Source organism: Mustela putorius, unplaced genomic scaffold (genome assembly GCF_011764305.1).
Source record: "Mustela putorius furo isolate JIRA1106 unplaced genomic scaffold, ASM1176430v1.1 tig00000129_pilon_pilon_pilon, whole genome shotgun sequence".
Lineage (NCBI taxonomy): Eukaryota > Metazoa > Chordata > Mammalia > Carnivora > Mustelidae > Mustela > Mustela putorius.
In genome coordinates this window covers 36,317,844-36,339,129 of record NW_025421290.1, presented here as the reverse complement: position 1 = coordinate 36,339,129, position 21,286 = coordinate 36,317,844, and the positions used below count along the sequence as shown (strand labels likewise).

At 45.3% G+C, this 21,286-nt stretch overlaps 1 protein-coding gene across 2 annotated transcripts in view; it reads right to left on the bottom strand.

Annotated features, from left to right (window-relative positions):
• Positions 1-4,413: 4,413 nt before the first annotated feature.
• The window catches only part of TMED8 (transmembrane p24 trafficking protein family member 8), a 41,139-nt gene continuing 24,266 nt past the window's right edge, over positions 4,414-21,286 (bottom strand). The window contains exons 3-6 of one of the 2 annotated variants that reach the window (XM_045071863.1): positions 16,348-16,477; positions 14,604-14,730; positions 13,855-14,160; positions 4,414-11,694 (exon numbers count right to left, since the gene is read on the bottom strand). In XM_045071863.1, coding sequence (XP_044927798.1) covers positions 11,477-11,694; positions 13,855-14,160; positions 14,604-14,730; positions 16,348-16,477 — 781 coding nt within the window. In that variant the 3' untranslated portion in view covers positions 4,414-11,476. Of the gene's footprint in view, positions 11,695-13,854; positions 14,161-14,603; positions 14,731-16,347; positions 16,480-21,286 lie in introns of both variants that reach the window. The other variant, XM_004739174.3, reaches the window with a different exon arrangement.

The following is a 21,286-nucleotide window of genomic DNA, read 5'->3' as shown; positions in this document are numbered from 1 at the left end:
GTCCCTTTTCCTCAGCCTGCATCTCAGGGCACCTAGTTTCTCCCATCCTCCTGGGTTCCTTTGTGGCCTTTCTTTCCTGAACCTGGTTTCCGGGCTTTAGAGTGACCCAAATGGGCCACTCTTGTTCCCGACATGCATTGGTTCTGGCAGAGCCAGAAAAAAAGCCCAGCGCAGTACGTGAGACACCACAATGACAAAGGGAGACTCGGTGGCTCCACTGGGCCTGCCACCATCTTTCCCTCAGCTTACTCCAGACTTGCCACACTGGGCAAAGCTCCCACGTGGGCTTTTTCTGGGAAACTTGGGCTCAAGAGACTAATCTCCTCAGCCCAGGGGTCAGGATTTGCACCTGATTTGGACATTTGCAGTTGAAGGGGATTAAAGGCCCCATAGATTTTTTTTTTTTATTTTTTAAATTTATTTTCAGCATAACAGTATTATTTTTGCACCACACCCAGTGCTCCATGCAATCCATGCCGTCTCCAATACCCACCACCTGGTTCCCCCAACCTCCCACTTCCCGCCCCTTCAGAACCATGAGAAACTATGGACCCACAGATTTTTAAAGACACCAGCTTGCCGTGACCCCTGGTGACTTCCCCGCCTGGGAGCTGGGATGTGTGACCTTGTGACTGGGAATGTGGCCCACAGGGCCCTTGCTCTTCTTGAACTCCTGTCCCTCACTTACCCTGGGAAATTTACTTGGCTATGAGGAACTCTGTCCCACTCAGTGTGGTTAGTCTGTCTCCTGTCTCCTTGTCTGTCTGATCCAAGATGCCTTCCGAGAGCTGCCATATTTCAGCCCCAGGTCTCCTCCTGGACACTATCAGAGTATTAACTCGTTTAACCTGGGACTCTTAACAACCATCCTAAAATTGGTGGCAAAAGCCTAATGGATTGTGAGGAATTCTAAGTCAGGTAAAGAGGTGGTACAGCCTCTGTTGTCAAAACACTAGAGAAACCATCCCTCATCTGTGGCACAAAACTCCCTTTATAATTTTTCTTAACATTCCCATAGTTCTGGTCCTCTAGCCCAGCAGGACTTCTCTGGTGCATGTCAGATAGAAACTGAGAATCAGCTGTGGGTGGATGGAAGGAGGAGAGAACAAATGCGGGGTTTCCTCCGGGCTCAGCAGAGGTCCTTGGAGCCCCGTTTCTGAGGCTCCCCTTTCTAACTGCCTTACTCCAGACCCCTCCACCCTCAAACTCAAGACAAACCTGACCTTGCCCCACAAGAACAGAAGTGTGTCCAAGCCAGAGAAACTCATCCCAGGCTCCTCTGAGGTGACGCACCTGGAAAGTGCTGGGTTTCTGCGGGCATCCCACATGGCTTATCTGCACCACTCAGAGGGAGTGACTGAACTTCTGTGACTCTCAGCTGCACTGGCTTTAGGAGGACAGTGGTCCATCCATCTTCTTCTCTCATGATGTTTTTGTAAAGGAGATTTTTGTCTGTTGAAGCTGGAGCTTTAAACCTCAGGAGCTTTCCACACAGCTGGCAGCGCCACAGGCTGGTGCCAGGACCAGGGCTGGGGTCCGCCCTTGCCACCTTCTTTACCCCAACCTGAGGAGAGTGTCTGTGCTCTCCACGGCCTACAATGACTCTGGGTGTCTCCCGTGGGCTTCAGGGGACCGGGCCTGTGGGGAAGACAAGACAGGCCTGGGGAGCCGCCAGCTCAGGGTGAACTGAGGGGTGAAAAAGGATCATGGGGACAGGGGCGTTGGGATGTGCAGAGGCTCTGACCTTGCTGAAGGGAGCACAGCTTATGAGAAAGGTCTTTTCTCTTATGAGAAAGACCAAAGAGTGGTCTGGTTTCGGGGCTTGTGGTTTTGAGTCCGAGTGAGGCTGTCACTCTGTGTGACAGCCTAATGGATCGTAAGGGCCCTCCTTGGAGTCCAGGACACCAGCATGGTCAGCTGACCTGTCGTTGAGGGATGTGGAGACCCGAGACTTTGCCGGCTTCAGCCCTCCGCCCTGGGAACCCCTCTCCAGGAACCTGTGGCTGGGTGCATGGGAGACAGCGCCTCTATTCCCAGAGGAACTCAGCTGTGCTCCAGGGAATAAGAGAATGTGGCATTTTTAAACCATCTTCCCTGCACGACAGCAGAGCTCCTTTGAGCTCCTCTAGGGCTGCACTCCTGACCCCCCACCCATGCCAAGCAGGGTGACTAGCCTTGCTTCCTTGGTGCTTGTTTGATGGAAACCTGTCTTTCCTATACAGCCATGGCTGGCGACCCCCTCCCTTCTGGAATGTCTCTGCTCTTTGGGGGCCTTAGAAGATCATGAAGAAGCAAAGATTTCCATATGCCTCCGAGGCTTAGCAATAATGAGGCTTCTCCAAAGGGCTTTGAAAACCAGCTCTTCTGTGACTTCCTCACGTCTGCAACTAAGTGCTTGTTTTCAGGGGTCAGATGTATCTCTCAATTCAAAACTGTCACCTATTTAGGGGATATTTTCCAGTAGGAGCTCCTCTCTACAGGCTGAGTGGGTGGTAAAAGTCAAGTCCTTCATTTCCACCTTAGTGGTGGGGCCTGTGGAGAACAACGGGCAGATCCCTGACTCCGGCTGGTCAGAGGCCCCAGGGAGACCTGACCTGCAGCCACCAGGACAGAGGCCACGGGATGATGGGCAGATGCAGGAGTGGCCTGCTACTGCTTTCCCCTCTACAGAAGTAGGGAGTCCTGGCAAATGCTTTAGAAGGATGAAAACCGGAAGGAGGAGCTGCCAGGAAATACTTGAGGACAAAGAAAAATATACAGGATTTTTGTTCCAAAGCAAAATATGTATCCATTAAGGAGAGTAGTGAGCTCACTGAACACACCAGTGAACACACACACTCATAAAGACTCATTATATCGGCTCCTCCGAACTTTTCAACATGACTTAATTAGTTCTCCATTCCAGAATGCCCAGCAGGCATCATTCCACTTCGGGAGAATATGTGAACTAACATGGCTGCTGAGTTTAGCTGAAACCTCATGGGTTAAAGCACATCAGACCAAATCCAATCCCGAGCTATGTCAGGGTCCATGAAATGACAGGAGTGCCCCCCCCCTTTTTTTTAAGATTTTATTTATTTATTTGAGAGACAAAACAGGAGGAGGGGCAGAGGGAAAAGGAGAGACAGAGAATCTCAAGCAGCCTCTGAGCCCAGCCCAGACCTGAAGCGGGACTCAGTCTCACGACCCTGAGATCAGGACCTGAGCCAAAATCAAGAGTTGGACGCTTAAAGACTGAGCCACCCAGGCGCCCTGAAGAGTAGTACCTTTAAAAGTTAAAAAATAACCTTCAATATGGGGCATCGGGCTGGCTCAGTTAGTGAAGTGTGTAACTCTTGATCTTGGGACTATGAGTTCAAGCCCCATGCTGGGTGTAGAGAGTACTTAAAATCTTTAAAAATAAATAACTTTCAGGGGCACCTGGGTGGCTCAGTGGGTTAAAGCCTCTGCCTTCGGCTCAGGTCATGATCCCAGGTCCTGGGATCAAGCCCCACATCGGGCTCTCTGCTCAGCAGGGAGCCTGCTTCCTCCTCTCTCTCTCTGCCTGCTTCTCTGCCTACTTGTGATCTCTGTCTGTCAAATAAATAAATAAAATCTTTAATAAATAAATAAATAACTTTCAGCATGTTGTGTGTTAGTGGTGACATATTACATTCAGCACACCCAAACATAACTCACTGAAGACCCCTAGCTCCATGTAGTCTGGAGCTTTCTCCTGGTTGTACTGTAGTATGGTAGGCAGATTATATTCATTTAACTCACAATTATTTCCAATCTCTTCCTCCTTTATACATCAGCCTCTGAACTATGTTGCAAGGGAAGGCAGAGAAAGATCTAACAGGCTTGGGGTAGAAGCACACATACCACTGAAGAGAAGATTTCAATGGTACCCTTCCTGGTCAGATTAGGAGATTTTCTCATTTTGTAATAAACCCAACTGATGTGCACAAGCAATATTTTAAGAGATGTCTAGGACATCTTAGGATGTTATTTCTGAAATGAAAATAATATCACCCAGACTGTGTTCATGATTAACCTGGTGTCCACTGTACCAGTTCTAAACTTGAACACAGAAAGTTCATTGGAAAATGAACATCACTGGAAACCAGACACAATTAAACAGTATAATGTTCCATTTACCAATCATTGCTCTAAACCCACTTTTTCTGCCACTGGGCTAAACTTAGTTCCCAGTATGTAATACTCTGCCATGAATGTAAACACAGTTGAAAGATGGGTCATTGATCTTATTCTCAGTTTTTTTCTTAATTGTTAATTTTCTTAAATTTTTATAATCAATAGATTACAGAATAATTTATATAGATTTATAGAATATCTTTCCTCTAGGAAAAATACAGAGATGAATAAAAAATGTAAAATGTAAATCAGGTTCATTAAGATAGAACTCAAATGTTTCAGGTGCATAGTGAAAAAGTTTATTTAGGACAGATTTCAAAACTTGGAAGAGAAGACAAAGAAATGCACAAAAGCATCACAAATCTGTTACATAATACAAAAACACAAGAACTGAGCTATTTAAGGAACCATAGCCCAGGAATCATCTGTGTATCACAGCAACACACTCAAAGCCACAGGGTGGTAAGAGAAGGTATTTTAAAGGAAAAACCACTCAGCAGGACAAAACGACTGAATGACAATTTGGTACAGAGCTCTTAGAAATCATAGGAAATGTTGACAGCATTTCTCAGGGGACACGTAAAATAAGATGACTGCAATAAAGGACTTGTTGGGTTATTTTTGTACTTAAAAGATGGTGACACTTGTCCCTTCCAGACCCCTTTCTGTATGTAACATCAGCGCCAATGCATGATAAGAGAACAAGTAGGAAAGAATGCCTTTGTAGTTTGCCAATTCCTTAAAAATTTGCCAAGAAGGCATAATCATCTTTCAAACAACTGACAGATCTCAGTGCATGGCGCCAAAGCAGGCCTTTCAGAAATACCAGCTAAACGGCATAAAGTAGTTTAGGAATCTGCAAGCACCTCCCTCTATTCCAAGTATCCTTACCTAAAGTCTGGCTTTCTTATAATCTATCACTTTGATTACAAAGCAACTTTCTTCTGAGAATTTCCAAAACGATTCCCATCACTAAGGGCAAATGGGTCCACCAGAGTCATGGGTTACAGGACTGCCTTTTCTAAACTTCACTTGCTCTTGAATATGGCTACATGGAAAGAAATTCAACTTGATTAAGTAAAAACAACTTCACTTATGGGACAATAATCTCAGAAAGGGATGTCAGTTGGGTTCTTAATATGGAATTTCTTAGTAAAATGTACTAATTAAGACATAAGGGAAGAAATTAAGATAATGTTTTCCATACGACCCTTGGCCTGAACCTAAGAATCAACAACAGTAACAAGGAACGTTTTAGACAGAGAGATATCAAACCTGAGTGAAGAAGTGAGTTCAGGAAGAGAACTCCTAAAGCTGACTGTTAGCTAAGGGCTCTTCTGGAACCCTATATGCTAGACTATTCCAAACCTAAACTCTAAACTTATTTGTGACCCTATATCAGAACTTTTGGAAAATGCACTTTGTCCCCTGAAAGTCATTTCACATATATTATTTGACCCTTAGATAAGTACTTAAAAGGACAGAAAACTATGGAATTTAATAAAGCCTGTATATCTAGATTTCTGGGACACCTTCTCCTCAAGTCTCAGTGTAAAGAAGAGCCATGAAATTAACTCTGGTCCACATGCCTAGGGCCTAAAAAAATCAAAGTACATACAATGGTAAATTAGATCATGGGTTCAAACCATTGACCAGGACCACAAATAATTTCAAAGCCAGCATCTTACTTTTAGACTTGTTTTTTGTGAGGGAATGACTATTTGTAAATGAACTCCATCACAAGGCGGGGCAAGTGGGTTTTCTTAGCTTAATGACAAGAGATTCAAACAGCAGGGGCTTTGTGTGGCCTTTGTGGTTCAGGCAGAGGCAACACTTCAAAGGGAGTGGTGATTTCTGAAATCTGGCCACAAGATACTTACCAAAATTTTCTTTCACCCTTTGGTCCCAAATCCTGCCCTAATCTCAGAATCTAAATAAATGGGTAGACGTCAAAGGAGTGCTCACAGGTGCTGGATGGGTTGGATCAAAAGGGTGACACTGACCATGACCAGGTACCCACTGAGCCAAAGCGGATTTTTTCTGGGTGCCTCCCCCTTTTCCAGGAAAGCGGCTACGAGCAACCAACTCCCAGAGGGTTCTTCTACTTCTGAGAACACTGAAGAGCTGCAAACTCACATTATAATCACCTTTACAGCCAGGGACAGACCATCATTCCCACAAGTGGAGGGCTTGTTCTATCTGTTACTCAACTCAAATACTTTGTTGTCTTCATCAGTATTTCACTGACACAGCTTCTTCATTCACTTGGTAAGGTTCACAAGAGTTCCAACGGATGGCTGGACAGTCCTACACAAGTCACCCAGCTATCCCAATATGGGACTATAAGTCACAATTCCTCCCCAGTCCTACTTCTTCTAACCAACGCTGATTGCCTTATCCCCTCAACAAACACTGTTATTTAATTCTGAGTAATCAGGTAAACAGAGGCCTTAGATACCATGCTGCCAATGCTAAACAATATGGTAAATAACCAAGATATCAGAGAGAAATGGAGGGAGCCTAGACCCTTTTTATCTTTCAGTTGTATGGAAATGAGAGGCCAGGGATAGGATTCCATGCACATGAAGACTGGGACTTTGGCCACAAAGATACTCACCACAGACAGGGTTTCTGGAAAGCACCTGGCTTGTGATTGGTTTTAGACACCCATTCCCTAATGAGTTCCCAAAGAAATGGCTCCCCGAGCACAACCCAATCCCCACTGAATATGATCACTTGCTCTCCAAAGAGCATAAACCCCTGAACCTGCTACTGCTCACAATAAAAAATGAAATTGCCTTCCTTCAGACAGAAACTCACCTTCCAACTCTTTTCAACCACTACGATTCTATAGGGATGGTGTTCTTCCCTTTTCCAGGAAATTCAGGTTCTCAGGAGCTCTATACACTTTTAGCCAGGTGGAAAGAGACTAGTTCAGGAGGCTGATGTGGACTTTTTAGGGTCAGGAGAAATTCTAATTGGAAGCTCTCAGAAGGGAGAACAGACGATTCCATTTACTGCTGGGTGTCTGACGATCCCACAAAGATTACAGAAGATGTTGAGTCCTACACCTCACGGGGAGGGGGGGGGTCAGCCTACAGGGGCACAGCTTGTGGCTTGAGGCTATTCTGTGATTTTGGTCAAAATTAACCAATTTCACCCCTGTCTTGGCCACCGTTAAAACCAGCTGGGGCTGCAGGGCCACAGGGGCTCTCCCTCTCAGCCTTGTGCTAGTCTCACCACCCTTTTCCACAGCACTAGACTCTCAGCCCCAGAGAATATGGTGAAGAAATGCAGCCTCGGGTCAGGGGATTACACTTAGTAGAGGAGACCTACTCAAAAAGATTCCTAAGGTCGATCCTGTTGGACGAGACAGCAAAGGGGGCTGGGGTTTCTCCAAGAAGCACAATGAGAACCAGCAAGGCTTCCGGCTTAAAGAACACTTCCAACTCATAAAATACAGATTAAAGAACAAAATTAGGATATGAGCAAAAGTCCGGGATACACTTGACAGCTTATCTCCCTTCCCCTCATTTTATTCTTTTTTTTTTTTTTTCCTACTATCAATTTTAAAAGGCAGGCCTCAAACTGCCCGAAACTATTTCACTCCTGCCCCTCCTTCACCCTCCACTAAAATACTCCTTTAATGTAAATGGTAGGGTCACTCAACTCCTTAGCTCAGAATTACAGACTTTGGGGTTAAAATGCAACTTTCTGCAGAAAAGTGGTCTTAAAAAATAAAATATAAAGGTACAGACTTTAGGACTTAGGTTTTGCCCAATTCTTTCAAAGAGGTTAGGATTCACCAGAAGTATCTAAACTCAGATATTTTCTGGAACAGTAACATCTAATCCCACAGGTTAATATAAGACAGAGAATTCTCAGAATTAACTCTTTCATATACACATAATGAGGGGCAATATAAACTTTTAAAAAGTCTGACATTTCCTTTCTTAAATAATAAAAAAAACATCTTTAAGTGCATGAATTATTTAAAAAGAAAAGAGGAATGGCCTCATTTGAAGTTGTTACCTGCTTCCATTATAAAGCTTTTCATTGTCTGAGGATCAAGTTTTAACTTCGGAGACCTGACGACCTGTTGTAAAGCAACAGATTGAAGTCCTTCCAGAACAGTCTCACAGTTCCCCTCCCTCAACCTGGTCAGTTAAAGAAGGAAAGAGTGCAGCTCTGGCCTGAGGGATAGAGCACGAGTTTTTCAAAGATGGAGATCAAGAACTTTTTTTTTTTTTTTTTTTTTTTTTATTAAGGAGGACCACCTCCCAAGTAACTCATGCTGGAGGAAACAAATCTGCTAAAAAGCCAGGGGCCCTCTGACACAGGAGAGCTGATGTCCGTGCAGGGAACGCCCTAATCGTACGCTTGTCCAAAGGAAAAGAATGGGGAAATCGTCTTTGTTTCAATTAGCAGTTTATAATTTTAAAACCTCTATGGTGGGTATACCTAAGGGTGTTTACAATCTGCTGCTTTTAAGTTCTCTGTCTGCACAACACATTTCGTGATAAAACGTTAGAAAAAATTAACACTTTAAACAGGTCTTCCTTTATAAAAGCCTCAACAGAGGGCAAAGCTAAACAAACTGAAGAAATTTAAGAAGCCAGCCGCTCTGTGTAGAGAATTTCAATCTCGCTCCCACGACAAAGTGCTCTCTTCCGACTGTTAGTATTTATTTGTGCTCTGGAGAACAGGATGAGACAGAGGACTCTGATTTCACTGTCTGGTTCTCTAAACGTGGAAAGGGAGAGATTAAGGAAAGGACGACCTCTGAGGATTTGCTGGGCTGAAAAATTCTCACTAATTCCGTGTGCTTCCGCAAGTAAATATTTGGTCCCGAAAGTGTGATTTCAGAAATTGAATAGGAAAAGAGGGAATGAATCAGATAGTGAAAATATCTTCTGTTAGCCATTTTGCGCTAATGGGACAAAGATACGCCAGCGCAAGGAAGAAATGGAACCATGTCCAGGACTTCAAAAGTGCCCAGACAAGAGGCACACAGAGGTGACGGGAACAGGCCCCTTGGGCTTCCCTGATGCACCAGAACTAGGATGCCAAAGAAAATAAGCACAGAGCAGCTCACGGCAAAAATAAACAAACAGTGTAGTCCCAGAGAGCTTGCTACGGCCTGACAGCTCCCTTTAAAGAGAAAGCCAGAAGTTAATAATAAACAGGAACCAGAAGCAAGGCTTGAGCTGAAAGGAGAACCACTCAGTAGAAATCTTTTATAGGGATTATCCTCACTTAGCTAAGGCGTGATTGAACTCCGGTGCCAGAAGAGTGCTCACTCGGCTAATCTCATGATGATGTGATGTACAGAGAGTCTGCTTTGCATGGCCAAACAGTCACTAGAATAATTTCTAGTTTCTTACAAGGTAGATGCATTCTGGCCAGTGTCATCTTCTACAAAATGCACTGAAATATAAAATAATGGAGGTAAGGTGCTGCTCAGTCCACAGCATCGTGTCCTGCTTGGGGCTTTGCTCCCCAGGGAATAGAGAAAGTGCAGGCCGTCTGGCCCTTTGCTCCAGGACCCAGATGCTGCTACAGAACTACTGGGAGGGGCCCTGGTCTTCGAGTCCCTGACCCCGGAGCGGGGAGAGTCTTGGCGTGAGACACCTGCACAAGGACGGAACGAGCCAAAGGAACCGTCCTGACTCCTCAAAGTCGGACTGTGAAATCCCAGAACCATACCATGTCCCTCACAGGCAGGTCAATTCCTCTGTGTTCCATCCTGGGCGAATGGACCAGGTCCCTCACAACCTAGAACTCGTCACAGGGAGTGCTGAGGTAAGACGGCATCATCTATCTCGGAAGGGCAGAGTCCTCCCAAAGCATCCCGGGACTGACCTGTAGGAAGGGAACATGGTCATCTCCCAACTCTTCCTAAAATCGTCATCTGACTCCACAGAAGAGGTGACAGAAGCCTTCTAAGAAACAGAGGGAAACTGTTTCAATGGCAAAATGAAATGTGCTACAAAAATAAATAAAGTAATAAATAAGTCGAATTATTCCTCAAAATTCTAGGGCAGTAACAGACTCGACACAAGGAATAAGAAACAAGGAGGCACAGACAACCACAGTGGTCCCTTCTCTGCCCGAGACCCTGCCCTGCTGCTCCTGCTACGACCACCGATGACAGCCTCCCCGACCCTGGGCACTCCAGGCCTCGGGGCTAATACGGTGGGAAAGGCAGTCGTTGGGGAGAAGCCAGCTTTGGCCTAGTAAAGAACAACTCCAATCAGCAGCAACAGTGAAGCTTCATCAACCTTTCTAAGAGACTTTGAACTCCAAAAGTTTAAAGCCCTCAAAGCAAGAAACCTAAATCCAGAAACTCTGGAAATTCGATGGGTTCTAGAGCAAAATTTCTAAATAACACTCCTACCGTAAAGATAAAAAAGCATGGTGGGGAATCGGAAGTGTTGTTATTTTTTTAACCTTCTCTCTCAGATTATACCTTCTTCTTTGATTTTTTTAAAAAAAGTAATACAGTAACACTTGACTTTCAAAGATGTGGATTCTGAGATCAATCCCGTACCTACTTCCCAACTTTTCCCCTCCAACAGCCAGCACCCAGGCTACGGGTTGCAAACTCTTGAAGCAGGAAGTGATGGAGGCGGTTATCCCCGCCCCAGGTGTTAAACTACGTGCTCACCACTTTAGATGGCATGGACGGTCTTGCTGTAAGGGCACGGAACACAGACGTGGGGAAAGGCAAGTGGAGGGCAAGAGGCAGAGTCGGATAGTCGGGACCACTGACCCCCCTCCAAAGGCAGTGAGGGCTCCCGGCCTGTGCTACAGACCACGGAGAACCAGCAGGTGGGAAGATGGCAGTGGTGAGAGGCTGGACAGAGCTCACTCCATCCAAGGAGGCTCCTTCACAATGCGCTTTTCCTCCTCCAGCACTTCCAACAGGTGAACAGTGAGCGCCACTAAACAGATCTGCAGGAAAGGCTCTAGGAGAGGAGAGAGCAACAACTGGACTAATACCTTGGACCAAAATAGACCTCATTTAAAAGACTACACCCAACCAACCTCCCTTTAGGCTCTTGCCTAACAGGTTCCTTCCCAGAGGGACTTCTGCTGGAGACTGAAGCAAGAGGAGCGTGAGTCAAGGACCACAGAACAGGAGCACTAAACCATCACCTGCAGAAGCCAAGGAGGGGGAAAAGCTACGTGGGGTCAACAGTCAGGCATGCCAGGCAGGACGTGAGGGTCAGGCACCTCACGCTTGACTTGTAGCTCTTGCCTATCCGAAACAAGAGGCACCGGCTGGCAGCCCGCTCCAGCCAGCGAACATCCGCCTGCCTCCTGTCCCCGCGGGCCCTCAGCTCGTGTAGTAGACGTGGAAGTAGAGAGTCTTGTTGCGGAGCAGGGAGTAGGAGTTGTCAAACTTGAGCAGGTAGATGCCCTCGCCAGGGTAGTCGTGGCTGCCAGCCTGCACGTCTCGGTGGCTGTCCCGCCGGTACACAGGCATGACCTCCCCATAGCGACCTCGAAGGGAGCTCCTGGAGCCTCTCTCTACATCGCCAACTGGGACAGGGTCTGTGTGAGCAAAATGGCAGAGTGTTTGTATATGACTTCAGAGAAAGAATAAGTCTGACCTCAAGGTAAAAGAACAGACCAGGTGACTTAGGGACTTTTAGCCAGGAAGATGCTCTTGAACTCCCACAGGAACTTGGAAATGTCTGCTGGCCTCTGACCATCACAGCAACCTGTGGGTGATACTGGCATTGGGTGCCCAAGTGTCCAGGAGCACTGAACATCGGGATAGCACCTGCTCAGCAAAGAAGCATTCCACCCAAATGCCAGTAAGGTCTCCACTGAATAATAATGATTTAGCTTTACAGAGCCAACCTAGTTCTGGAAGTGTCTGGACATTTCCAAGGGAGAGAAAATATATTTATCTCATTAGTTTTTTAGATTTGTTTTGACAGAGAGAGAGAAAAAGCAGAGAGAGAGAGAGAGCACACACAAGAGTAGGGGTGGGGTGGGGAGAAGCAGACTCCCAGCTGAGCAAGAAGCCTGATGTGGGGCTCAATCCCAGGACCCTAGGATCACAACCTGAGCCGAAGGCAGATGCTTAACCGACTGAGCCACCTAGGTGCCCCTATTTTATTTTTTAAAGGTTTATTTATTAATTTGAGAGAGAGTGAGAGCAGTGGGGAGGAGCAGAGGAGGAGGGAGAGAGAGGGAAAGAAATCCCAAGCAGACTCCCCACTGAGTGTGGAGCCTGACAGCGGGCTCAGTCTCAGGACCCTGAGATCATGACCTGAGCTGAAGTCAAGAGTCTGGTGCTTAACCAATTAAGCCACCCAGGTGCCCCAAGAAAAGAGATTTAGAAGGGAAGACTCTGACATCTTTTCATTCAGCAGGAAAAATAAAGAGCTAACAGAGGTAGGAAATACAAACATGCTGTACAGAGCAACCTAGAACTTCTACCTGGCCACCTGCAGAATGGCAAATTAAGACATGGGGTTCTTCTGCCTAAATACCTGAAGATTTCCCTGCAGACTTGCTCTCCCATGAAGAAGCAAGGGAGTGATTTTAAGATCATATAAAAAATCAAGATGCTTGGAACCTACTTAGAGCCTACTCTTAATATTTCATAAAAAAAACAAAACAAAAAAAGCCTCAGGGTCATCCTGAGCAGGCACTGCAAATGAGTGGAACACAGAACCCACTTTTAAAACTACTCTGGGCATGTGCTATGCTCTGGGCATATTTCACAATATATACAAATATTAAATCATCATACTGTATACACCAAACTAATATATTTTATGTCAATTACATCTCAATAAAAAAAAAAATTTAAATTAAAAAAAACTGGGGGCGCCTGCATGGCTCAGTCAGTAAGCATCTGCCTTCGGCTCAGGTCATGATCCCAGGGTGCTGGGATCGAGCCCCACAACCGGCTCCCTGTCCAGCAGGAAGCCTGCTTCTCCCTCTCTCACTCCCCCAGCTTGTATTCCCTCTCTCGCTGTGTCTCAGTGAAATGAATGAATAAAATCTTAAGAAAAAAAAAAAAAACTGGGGGTGCCTGGGTAGCTCAGTTGGTTGAGTGTTTGCCTTCAGCTCAGGTCATGATCTCGGGGTCCTGGGATCAAACCCTGTGTTGGGGTTCCCTGCTCAATGGGGAGCCTCCTTTTCCCTCTTCCTCTGCCCCTCCCCCTGTTCACTCTCTCTCTCTCAAATAAATAAATAAAATCTTTAAAAAGAACACTGCTCTGGGCATGAAGAAAGAAATAAACAGTAGTCAGCCAACTGGGACAGCTCAGAGGCGAGTACAGTTAGCAAGCTGTAATCACTCGGTTTGGTTCCAGACTAAAACTGGTAAATATCCCAAACTATGAGAGAAATATAAAATAATCCCAGGTTTACATATGATCTCTCTGCTGCATCACTGACCCACCCCTTTCCCTGCCCACTCCATCCCTGACCCCATGGAGATGTTGGGGAAATAGCAAGGGACTATAAAAAGCAAAAGAAGCTTTCTACCAAGGCACCAATAACATCCCCACCAGAATGTTCTTTGAGGGTCTGACTTTGGCCTGCATCACTCAGTTTAGCTTAGAATGCTGACAGAGATCCCTCACTTGCATTCTAAGGAAGAAAAGGACTGGCATAACACAGGAAGTGGTCACTAGGAATTGGGTTGAGCCAGAAAAAGCAAAATGCAAATTATGTTAAAATTAAATTTACCTTCAATCTCTTCCTCCTCCTCCTCGTCTTCATCCTCATCCTCACTGGAATCACTGACCTGCACAGTTATGTCAGTGCTGGTTACAGGGGTCCAGTCAAAATAAACTCCAAAGCCAATGTCATAGTCATCGGTCGCAAACTCCCAGCAAACGCGCTTCCCCTCTGGATGGGTAGGTACCCGGATGGTCACCACCTCACCCCGCTTCACCACCAGACGACTGTTCTTCTCTTTGCCCAGCTTGCTTTTGAATTCCTTCATCTTGGCAAAGGTCCAGATGCACGGAGGAGCCATCAGAGGTGGGGACACTGAAAGGACAAGCAGCTCACTACTGAGAAACCAAGAGGAACGCCTGGCCTTTGGTTTAGGGAGGGTGTTGCAGTCGAAGACCTTCGCTCTACTTCCTGGCTTCTCTGACTGCCTTTCACAAGTCACCTTCTCACTTTCCTTCCATCAGTCTGCCTTTTTTTTTTTTTTAAAGATTTTATTTATTTATTTATTTGAGACAGAAAGAGAGAGCACACAAGCCCAAGGTAGGGGGGCGGGGGATGCAGGGCAGAGGCAGAGGGAGAAGCAGGCTGCCTGCTGGGCGGGGAGCCTGACACAGGGCTCCATCCTAGGACCCCGGGACATGACCTGAGCTGAAGGCAGCCGCCCAACTGACTGAGCCACCCAGAAGCCCCCTGCCTACCTTTCTTTAAGCACCCATTGGGAGTAGAGAAATCACCTTCCATACCCCCAGAGGTCTCACCTTTCCTATGATCCCCCAGGAGATCTGCAGATTCCAAATCAGCTGAAAGGATATCTATAGCTCCTGTGTGCTCAGACTGGATCATAACGATGTCCCCGGACCTTTGTGGAACTTGGTACTTGGCCATCTGCACAACGGAACTCTGATTAGAGTGCTTACTAGAGGGCAGAGTCCAACCAGCCTCCTTCCCGAAGGCGCTGCCCATCCTGCGCTACTGCCTCCACCTTCCCTGCTCAAAGCCTGCCGGCTATGTTCACTCCTCCTTTTGCCACTTTCCCACTCCAGACCCTTTATAAAATCCTTGTCCGTGAACATCCTCCACGCTTGCTACTGACTTCTGCACCAAAAGCGTTTCTCGGCCATGCCCTGATCTAGCCTTGGCCTGCACAGCACTTCCCAGCCGCCTCCCTCGAGGCAGCACTGGCATCCAGGGCTTAGCCCAACTCCCGTTCTGCCACGCAGCCTCCTGCTACAGTTCCCACTCACGCAGAACCTCCAGATCCCTGTCAGTCGAGTCACCAAAGCCCTGCAGAGATAGGATCTGATTTATATCCTCTGTCTCTGGCTCATCCATGGCACAACTGGGATGTCCCAAGACACCGGCTTGTCATATCCACTAACAGTGTTCTATAAATAATCACCATTTTACCTGTTTCAATGTATTTAAACAGTACATTTGCTGCCAGACACATAACCTGCATGGAGAGTACAAGCATCACTTGAAACTCAAAGCCCTCGCTAGCCCATGGCAAGAGGCTTCAACCCCTCTTGTGCATTTCACATCAGACCACTCGGTTTGATGCTCCTGTTTCTTGCTTTTATGCCATCATTTCCTGCTCCTTCTCCAAGCAGTCAGCAGGCAACTCAAAACATGTACACCCACTCCCCACTCGGGTCAGCATTCCAATGAGATGACTGTCCAGTTAAGAGTCCAGAATTATATTTGCGAGAGAAAAAGAAAGCAATCTTGAATTATTCCCAGACTATATTCTTATAATATCTCTTTCTGGAGATATTATACCTCTTTCTGGAGAAAGAGAGTTCTTTACCTGCATTGCTTAATGAGGTAAATGAGACTCTGGCTAACCCACTCACATGATTCTTTCCTTTTCCAGAGGCTAAACAAAGGATTTAGTTTGCAGCGTATTAGCAGTGCAGCATTAGTAAAGTCACTGATAGGTCTTAGCTTTAGTTTCCTCATCTGTAAAATGGGAACATAACAGTACCTGTCTCACAGGTTCTCAGGAGTAAATGAAGCATTTTTATGCATAAAAGTGCTTTGTAAACTATAAAGCATTATGCAAAGGTAATTATAATGTTTGGCACTGTCTTCACTGCCACTAGTACCATTTGTTATTGTGACAGATGTGTTAATAATGATACAAACAACGCTCTCCTCCATGGCAGGGAGACCACTGCTGTCTACACCACTTCTAGGGAAACTTTATCATAAATATTAAGTAGATCTACCAGAAGAAAACTGAAGCTGAAATACAATCCCACATATCAAAGCTCCTCACACCCAGAGGATTTTAGACAACATGTGAGCATTCACTCCAACACTTCACTTTTTTGAAGAGTTGCTAGTTCAGTGAGGGGCCCAGAGGGCGACACGTATATCCGTCCTCCACATGCTTAAAAGTGAGCTTCCCCAGTGCTTTCTAGTTCCAACCCATCCAGACGCATCTAAATCTGGTGCCACAAACTGCTCCTTCCAAAGAGACGGCGACAATGTCCTCCCTACCTTGTTGAGGACCTGGGCCTGGTCTGCAGGGAGCACTTCCTGTTCCACAGAGGCCTGCACCTCCAAGGCGCCAGCTGTCTTCCGCAGACCCTCTGGGGCATCGTCACTCACTGGAGACACCATCTGTGGCCTCTCAGAGGAAGAGAGCATGTCAATGCAAAGACTCTTAAAAGGCACAGCAGTCCTAGAGAAACTAGGACTAAAACATCCTTTGAGGGCCACCTCCCAACCTCTGCTCTCGCATTTAGGTCTCCTGTCCCTTAGGCCTTGCCTCAGCCAGAAATTCATCCCCACAACAGAGGGAGTGCACGTGGACTCAGGAGACAGTCCCCCTCCGGTCTCTGGTCGTCCCTCTTGCCTGTCCCTTATGCCGCGAGCAGCCTGTCGGCGTCTCCACTTCACACCATCCTCCATGGCACACCCAGCCACCAGGTAATGAAAGACGGTCAGCACTCTCTTTCCTTTTTTAAGCACACTAATCTACTATTCCAATGACTTAAAACACAAGCATCTGAAGAGTTACTTTTAAGGAAGCGAGGGAGTCATTTCTGCTCTCCTTTTCCGCTGGCTTCCTGAGAGACCAGAAAGTGAGTGAGGAGCCGGGGCAGAAGCACCATACCCCAGGCCTCTCGGAAATCTGTTGCCAGCAGGAGATGATGTGAATTCTTTGGAGTAGCAGTTATCAGACTATGGTGCGGGGACTGCTGGGGCTCTTAAGACTGTTTTATAATAATTCTAAAATATGATCACCTTTTTTCATTTTCATCTTTTCAAGAGTATACATTAGAGTTTCCCAGAACATGACACTTGATCTCACAACAGAACAAAGGCAGAAGCAGATGTGAGAATCCAACTGTGTTTTCTGAAGCCAGACATGAGAATTACAACATCGCTCTCTCTTGCTAAATTATTTCTGCTTTGGAAAATAGTTGTTTTCCATTAAAAACATATCACTGACATTAACATGCAATGAGTTCATCATTTTCATTTTTAAATTAATCAACAAGAATTTTTTAATTTTTCAGTTTTAATTTCTAGTAGAGTAAACATTGATAGATACAGCCCACTGAAAAAAATCCTTTGGGGTCCTCAACAACTTTGAATTGTGTAAAGGTTGAGAACTACTGCTTTTTCAAGCATCACTTCCCCAGGAAAACTGAGTAAGTGACGGGAAAACAGTGTTACAGACATCATGGGGGAACAAAGGACTTCTTTTGGTGTTTATTAGCTTCTTTCTCTCTTGTTTAAACATAAACAAGAAAAAAAATCACTCTACATTGCCTCTTTTTCAGATAAAATAAAGCCATATTTTGGGACATCCAGGTCATTCCAGCTTCCCTCAGAACAAACAAGAGGAAGTCAGTATTAAAACCAGAGGTGTGGGATGCTGTTGATTGTATGGGTTTGCTTGGGTAATCCTGGGTAAAATGTAAATTAGTCTAGGCTGTAAATCTATTTACCTCTTAACCCCAGAAATTACAGTCTGCTTTTGTTTCTTGACGCTATTTATCCTGATCTGTCTCCTCTATTAGAAGGTGAGCCTGATGGCAGGGACAGGGACAGGTCTCACTCCCGGTATGCACAGCATTTATGCCAGGCCTGTCACATGGAACCCTCGTCCCCTAGAAAGAGGCCATGTCATTTTGCCTGGTCTGCTGCAGTCACAGTGGCCTCTTGAACCTCTGAGAATCCCCAAACACTTCAAGCCCTCTCCCACTCAAGGGTTTTGTACCTACTATCACCTCAGCCTAGAATATTCTTCTCCCAGGTACCTGAGGGCTTCCTTCCTTTAGGCTTCTGCTCAGCTGTTACTTCTAGGGAGGCTCCCCAGAGGTCAGGAGGTGAAATAGCTCACCCTATCGTAGCCCCATCGAACCTACACCCTTCCCCTGTTCACTCATCTTCGTTGCACTCACCACGGCCCGGCATATTATGTACCGTATTTGGTTGACTGCAAGATGTATATTTGTTTTCAGATTTTAGTACAAACAAAATGGGGGATGTCCTAAAAATTAGTAGTGTTTTACAACTGCCCAGGACTGACATGGAGTCCTTCTCCAGGAGATCTGCATTTGCTCCTGCCCGTACTCACGAAGGCTTCCGACTGAGACAACTTTAAATAAGTTCTCTGTGAGGGTTTTGTTCAGGCCACACTGACAGACTGAATTTAGACCACAAACTGGTGATTACAGACTCGTGGTTCATATTCTCAGGGGAGATATTTTTTTCCACTCCTTACACAGTGCCAAGTGGAGACACTGAAGTTCCCTTGTGATCCTTCTGTGTGGAGGAACGTTTTTGTTTTTAAGATTTTCTTTATTTTTTGACAGACATAGTGAGAGAGGGAACACAAGCAGGGGGACTGGGAAAGGGAGAGAAGGCTTCCTGCTGAGCAGGGAGCCCAATGCGGGGCTCAATCCCAGGACTCTGGGATCGTGACCTGAGCTGAGGGCAGATGCTTAACAACCGAGCCACCCAGGCGCCCCTGGAGGGACTTTTTTCTTATCTTTTCACTGAAGGCTTAGGCTTTTGATGTCCAAGCCCCACAGTGTGGGGGTGGAGAGGTGTGTATGTGTGTGTGTGTGTGTGCGTGTGTCTCTTATTAGACTCTCTACCTTGGGCATTCTTCCCTTTCTTGGTAGTTCATAAAATAACAGTACTTCTTACAGTTGGTGGCAAGTTCAGAGTCTATGAAATATGAGTTATACTTGCTTTCTGTCTGCCCTCCCACTAGAATGTAAACCCCATGAGACCAGGGACTTGGACTGTTTGGTCATTTATGGTATCTTCATTGCCTAGAACAGTGCTTGCCACATAAGTAGCAAGCAGGCTCTCAGCAAGCAAATACCTGTTGAATGAATAAACAGGAGCAGCCCCAAAATATTTGTTGAATAAATCAATCAATAAGTTAGTTTTTGTTTGGGAGCAAGAGAGGAATGCTGGCATGTGAGCATATAACAGTGGATCTGACCACAGGCGTGACCTTACTGTGTGTACTTCTAAAGTCTCTTTGCCTTTGTGCACACTACTTTGCACAAACATGGTTCTGCTTATTAAAAAAAAACAATTCTAAACAGGACATGCAATAGCCCACATAAATTTAATATTCACATGACCACTTTATGCTCTGAAGAATCAACGAAGGGTATTTTGGGAAAGTTAATTGCAAATCACTTGATGCCAGTGATAAACCACGTCAAGGAAAAACTCCCACTGTAAGCCTTCTTGTGTGTGCTGACCCAGAGTAGGGAGGGCATCCCAAGGGAGGGGAGAGCCTGGCCAGCCGAACTAGCCTCATAGCAAAGAGAGAGAACTGTGCCCTTCCAGTTCTAATATAGACAAAACATAAACAGTACACTTCAGGCGTCATCTGGGCTGGATTTCTTGCTTCGCACACCAGATTTTAGAAACAAAGCTTTAACATTAAACATTAAACCTCCTTTTTTCTAAGAATGTTGTACATTCTCACTCAAAAAACTTTATTTACTCCTAGGAGGAAAAAATCAGTTCTGTGCCTAAAGCCATCTCCCAAATATCCTTCAAATCACTACGCACAGAAAAAGGGTGATGGCAGGATGAGGGAAAGGACCTCCTCTCCTGGGACTTGATAAGGACAAGAATTGTCTCCTATCATCAAAGCCTTCGGGAGGTTTTGTCTTCTGAAAGGACTGTTATATAAATAACCTAGTAGCTCTAAGCATGGAACTCAAAACCCTTCTAATGTGACTTATGGGAACAAGCTTTAGAGTAGAACCAACCTAAAGCTCTAAAACTTGGGAAATTTTTCAATTCACTGTTTTGTTCTCCTCACTGTGGAAAAAAAAATAACTGTTTCAGGGGTGTTAGGATTACATGATATAATACCTTTTAACACCTAGTACAGTATTGAACAAATAGAAATATTCTGTAATAAGTATTTTATTGTCATTACAGAGAAAAATTTTTAAAAGTATGCCTATATATCACCAACTTTATTATTACACTAATCATTACCTTTCATCATCTGAATTCTGGGGGGAAAAAGTTTTATTTCATATATAAAAGTTAGAAGAAAGAACTTCTACTGAAGAAATAAGAGATTGGGCTCAGTCAGTACAGCATGCGATTCTTAATCTCAGTGTCTTGAGTTCAAGCCTCACACTGGGCATAGATTTTACTTTAAAATAAAATAATTTTAAAAGAAATAACAGATTGGGGAGCCTGGGTGGCTCAGTATGTTAAAGCCTCTGCCTTCGGCTCAGGTCACGATCCCAGGGTCCTGGGATCAAGCCCCACACCGGGCTCTCTGCTCAGCGGGGAGCCTGCTTCCCCCTCTCTCTCTCTGCCTGCCTCTCTGCCTACTTGGGATTTCTGTCAAATAAATAAATAAAATCTTAAAAAAAGAAATAAGAGATTATTTAAGTATTCTGATATTCCTCTCTATCCCCTAGCCATCACCTTTTTGTGAGGCACGGAGACCACAGTGGTTCTACTGGACAGAACTGTGCCATGAGCAGATCAACTGGACTATAGTCTCGATTAGCTCCATTATTTATCCAAAATACAGGTTTTCATTAATTATTCCATGCATGTTTCATGTTTCCACTTATTCCAGAGCTCAGTACAACTCTTCCCTTTCTGCCAAACAGTGTGGTATCAGTGACAGTTGATAAACAAAATGGATGGAGCAGGAAATTAAGAATAACAATCTGAAGGTCATCATAATGGCTTAATCTAAAAATTACATTAAAAAAAAACACCTCCAAAAGTGTGTGTGTGTGTGTATGTGTGTGTTCATGCATCCTCTGGGTAAAAACCAACCACGCATTCTCTTGAAAGTGCACTTGGGGATCCATGTCTAATGTTTTAACATTTCAAACTGGGCTTCTGAAAAGGACAAATGAAGATACTACACTATTTGTTACAGTTTTGCTCTCTGAGAGTAAAGAAAGTTTCATCA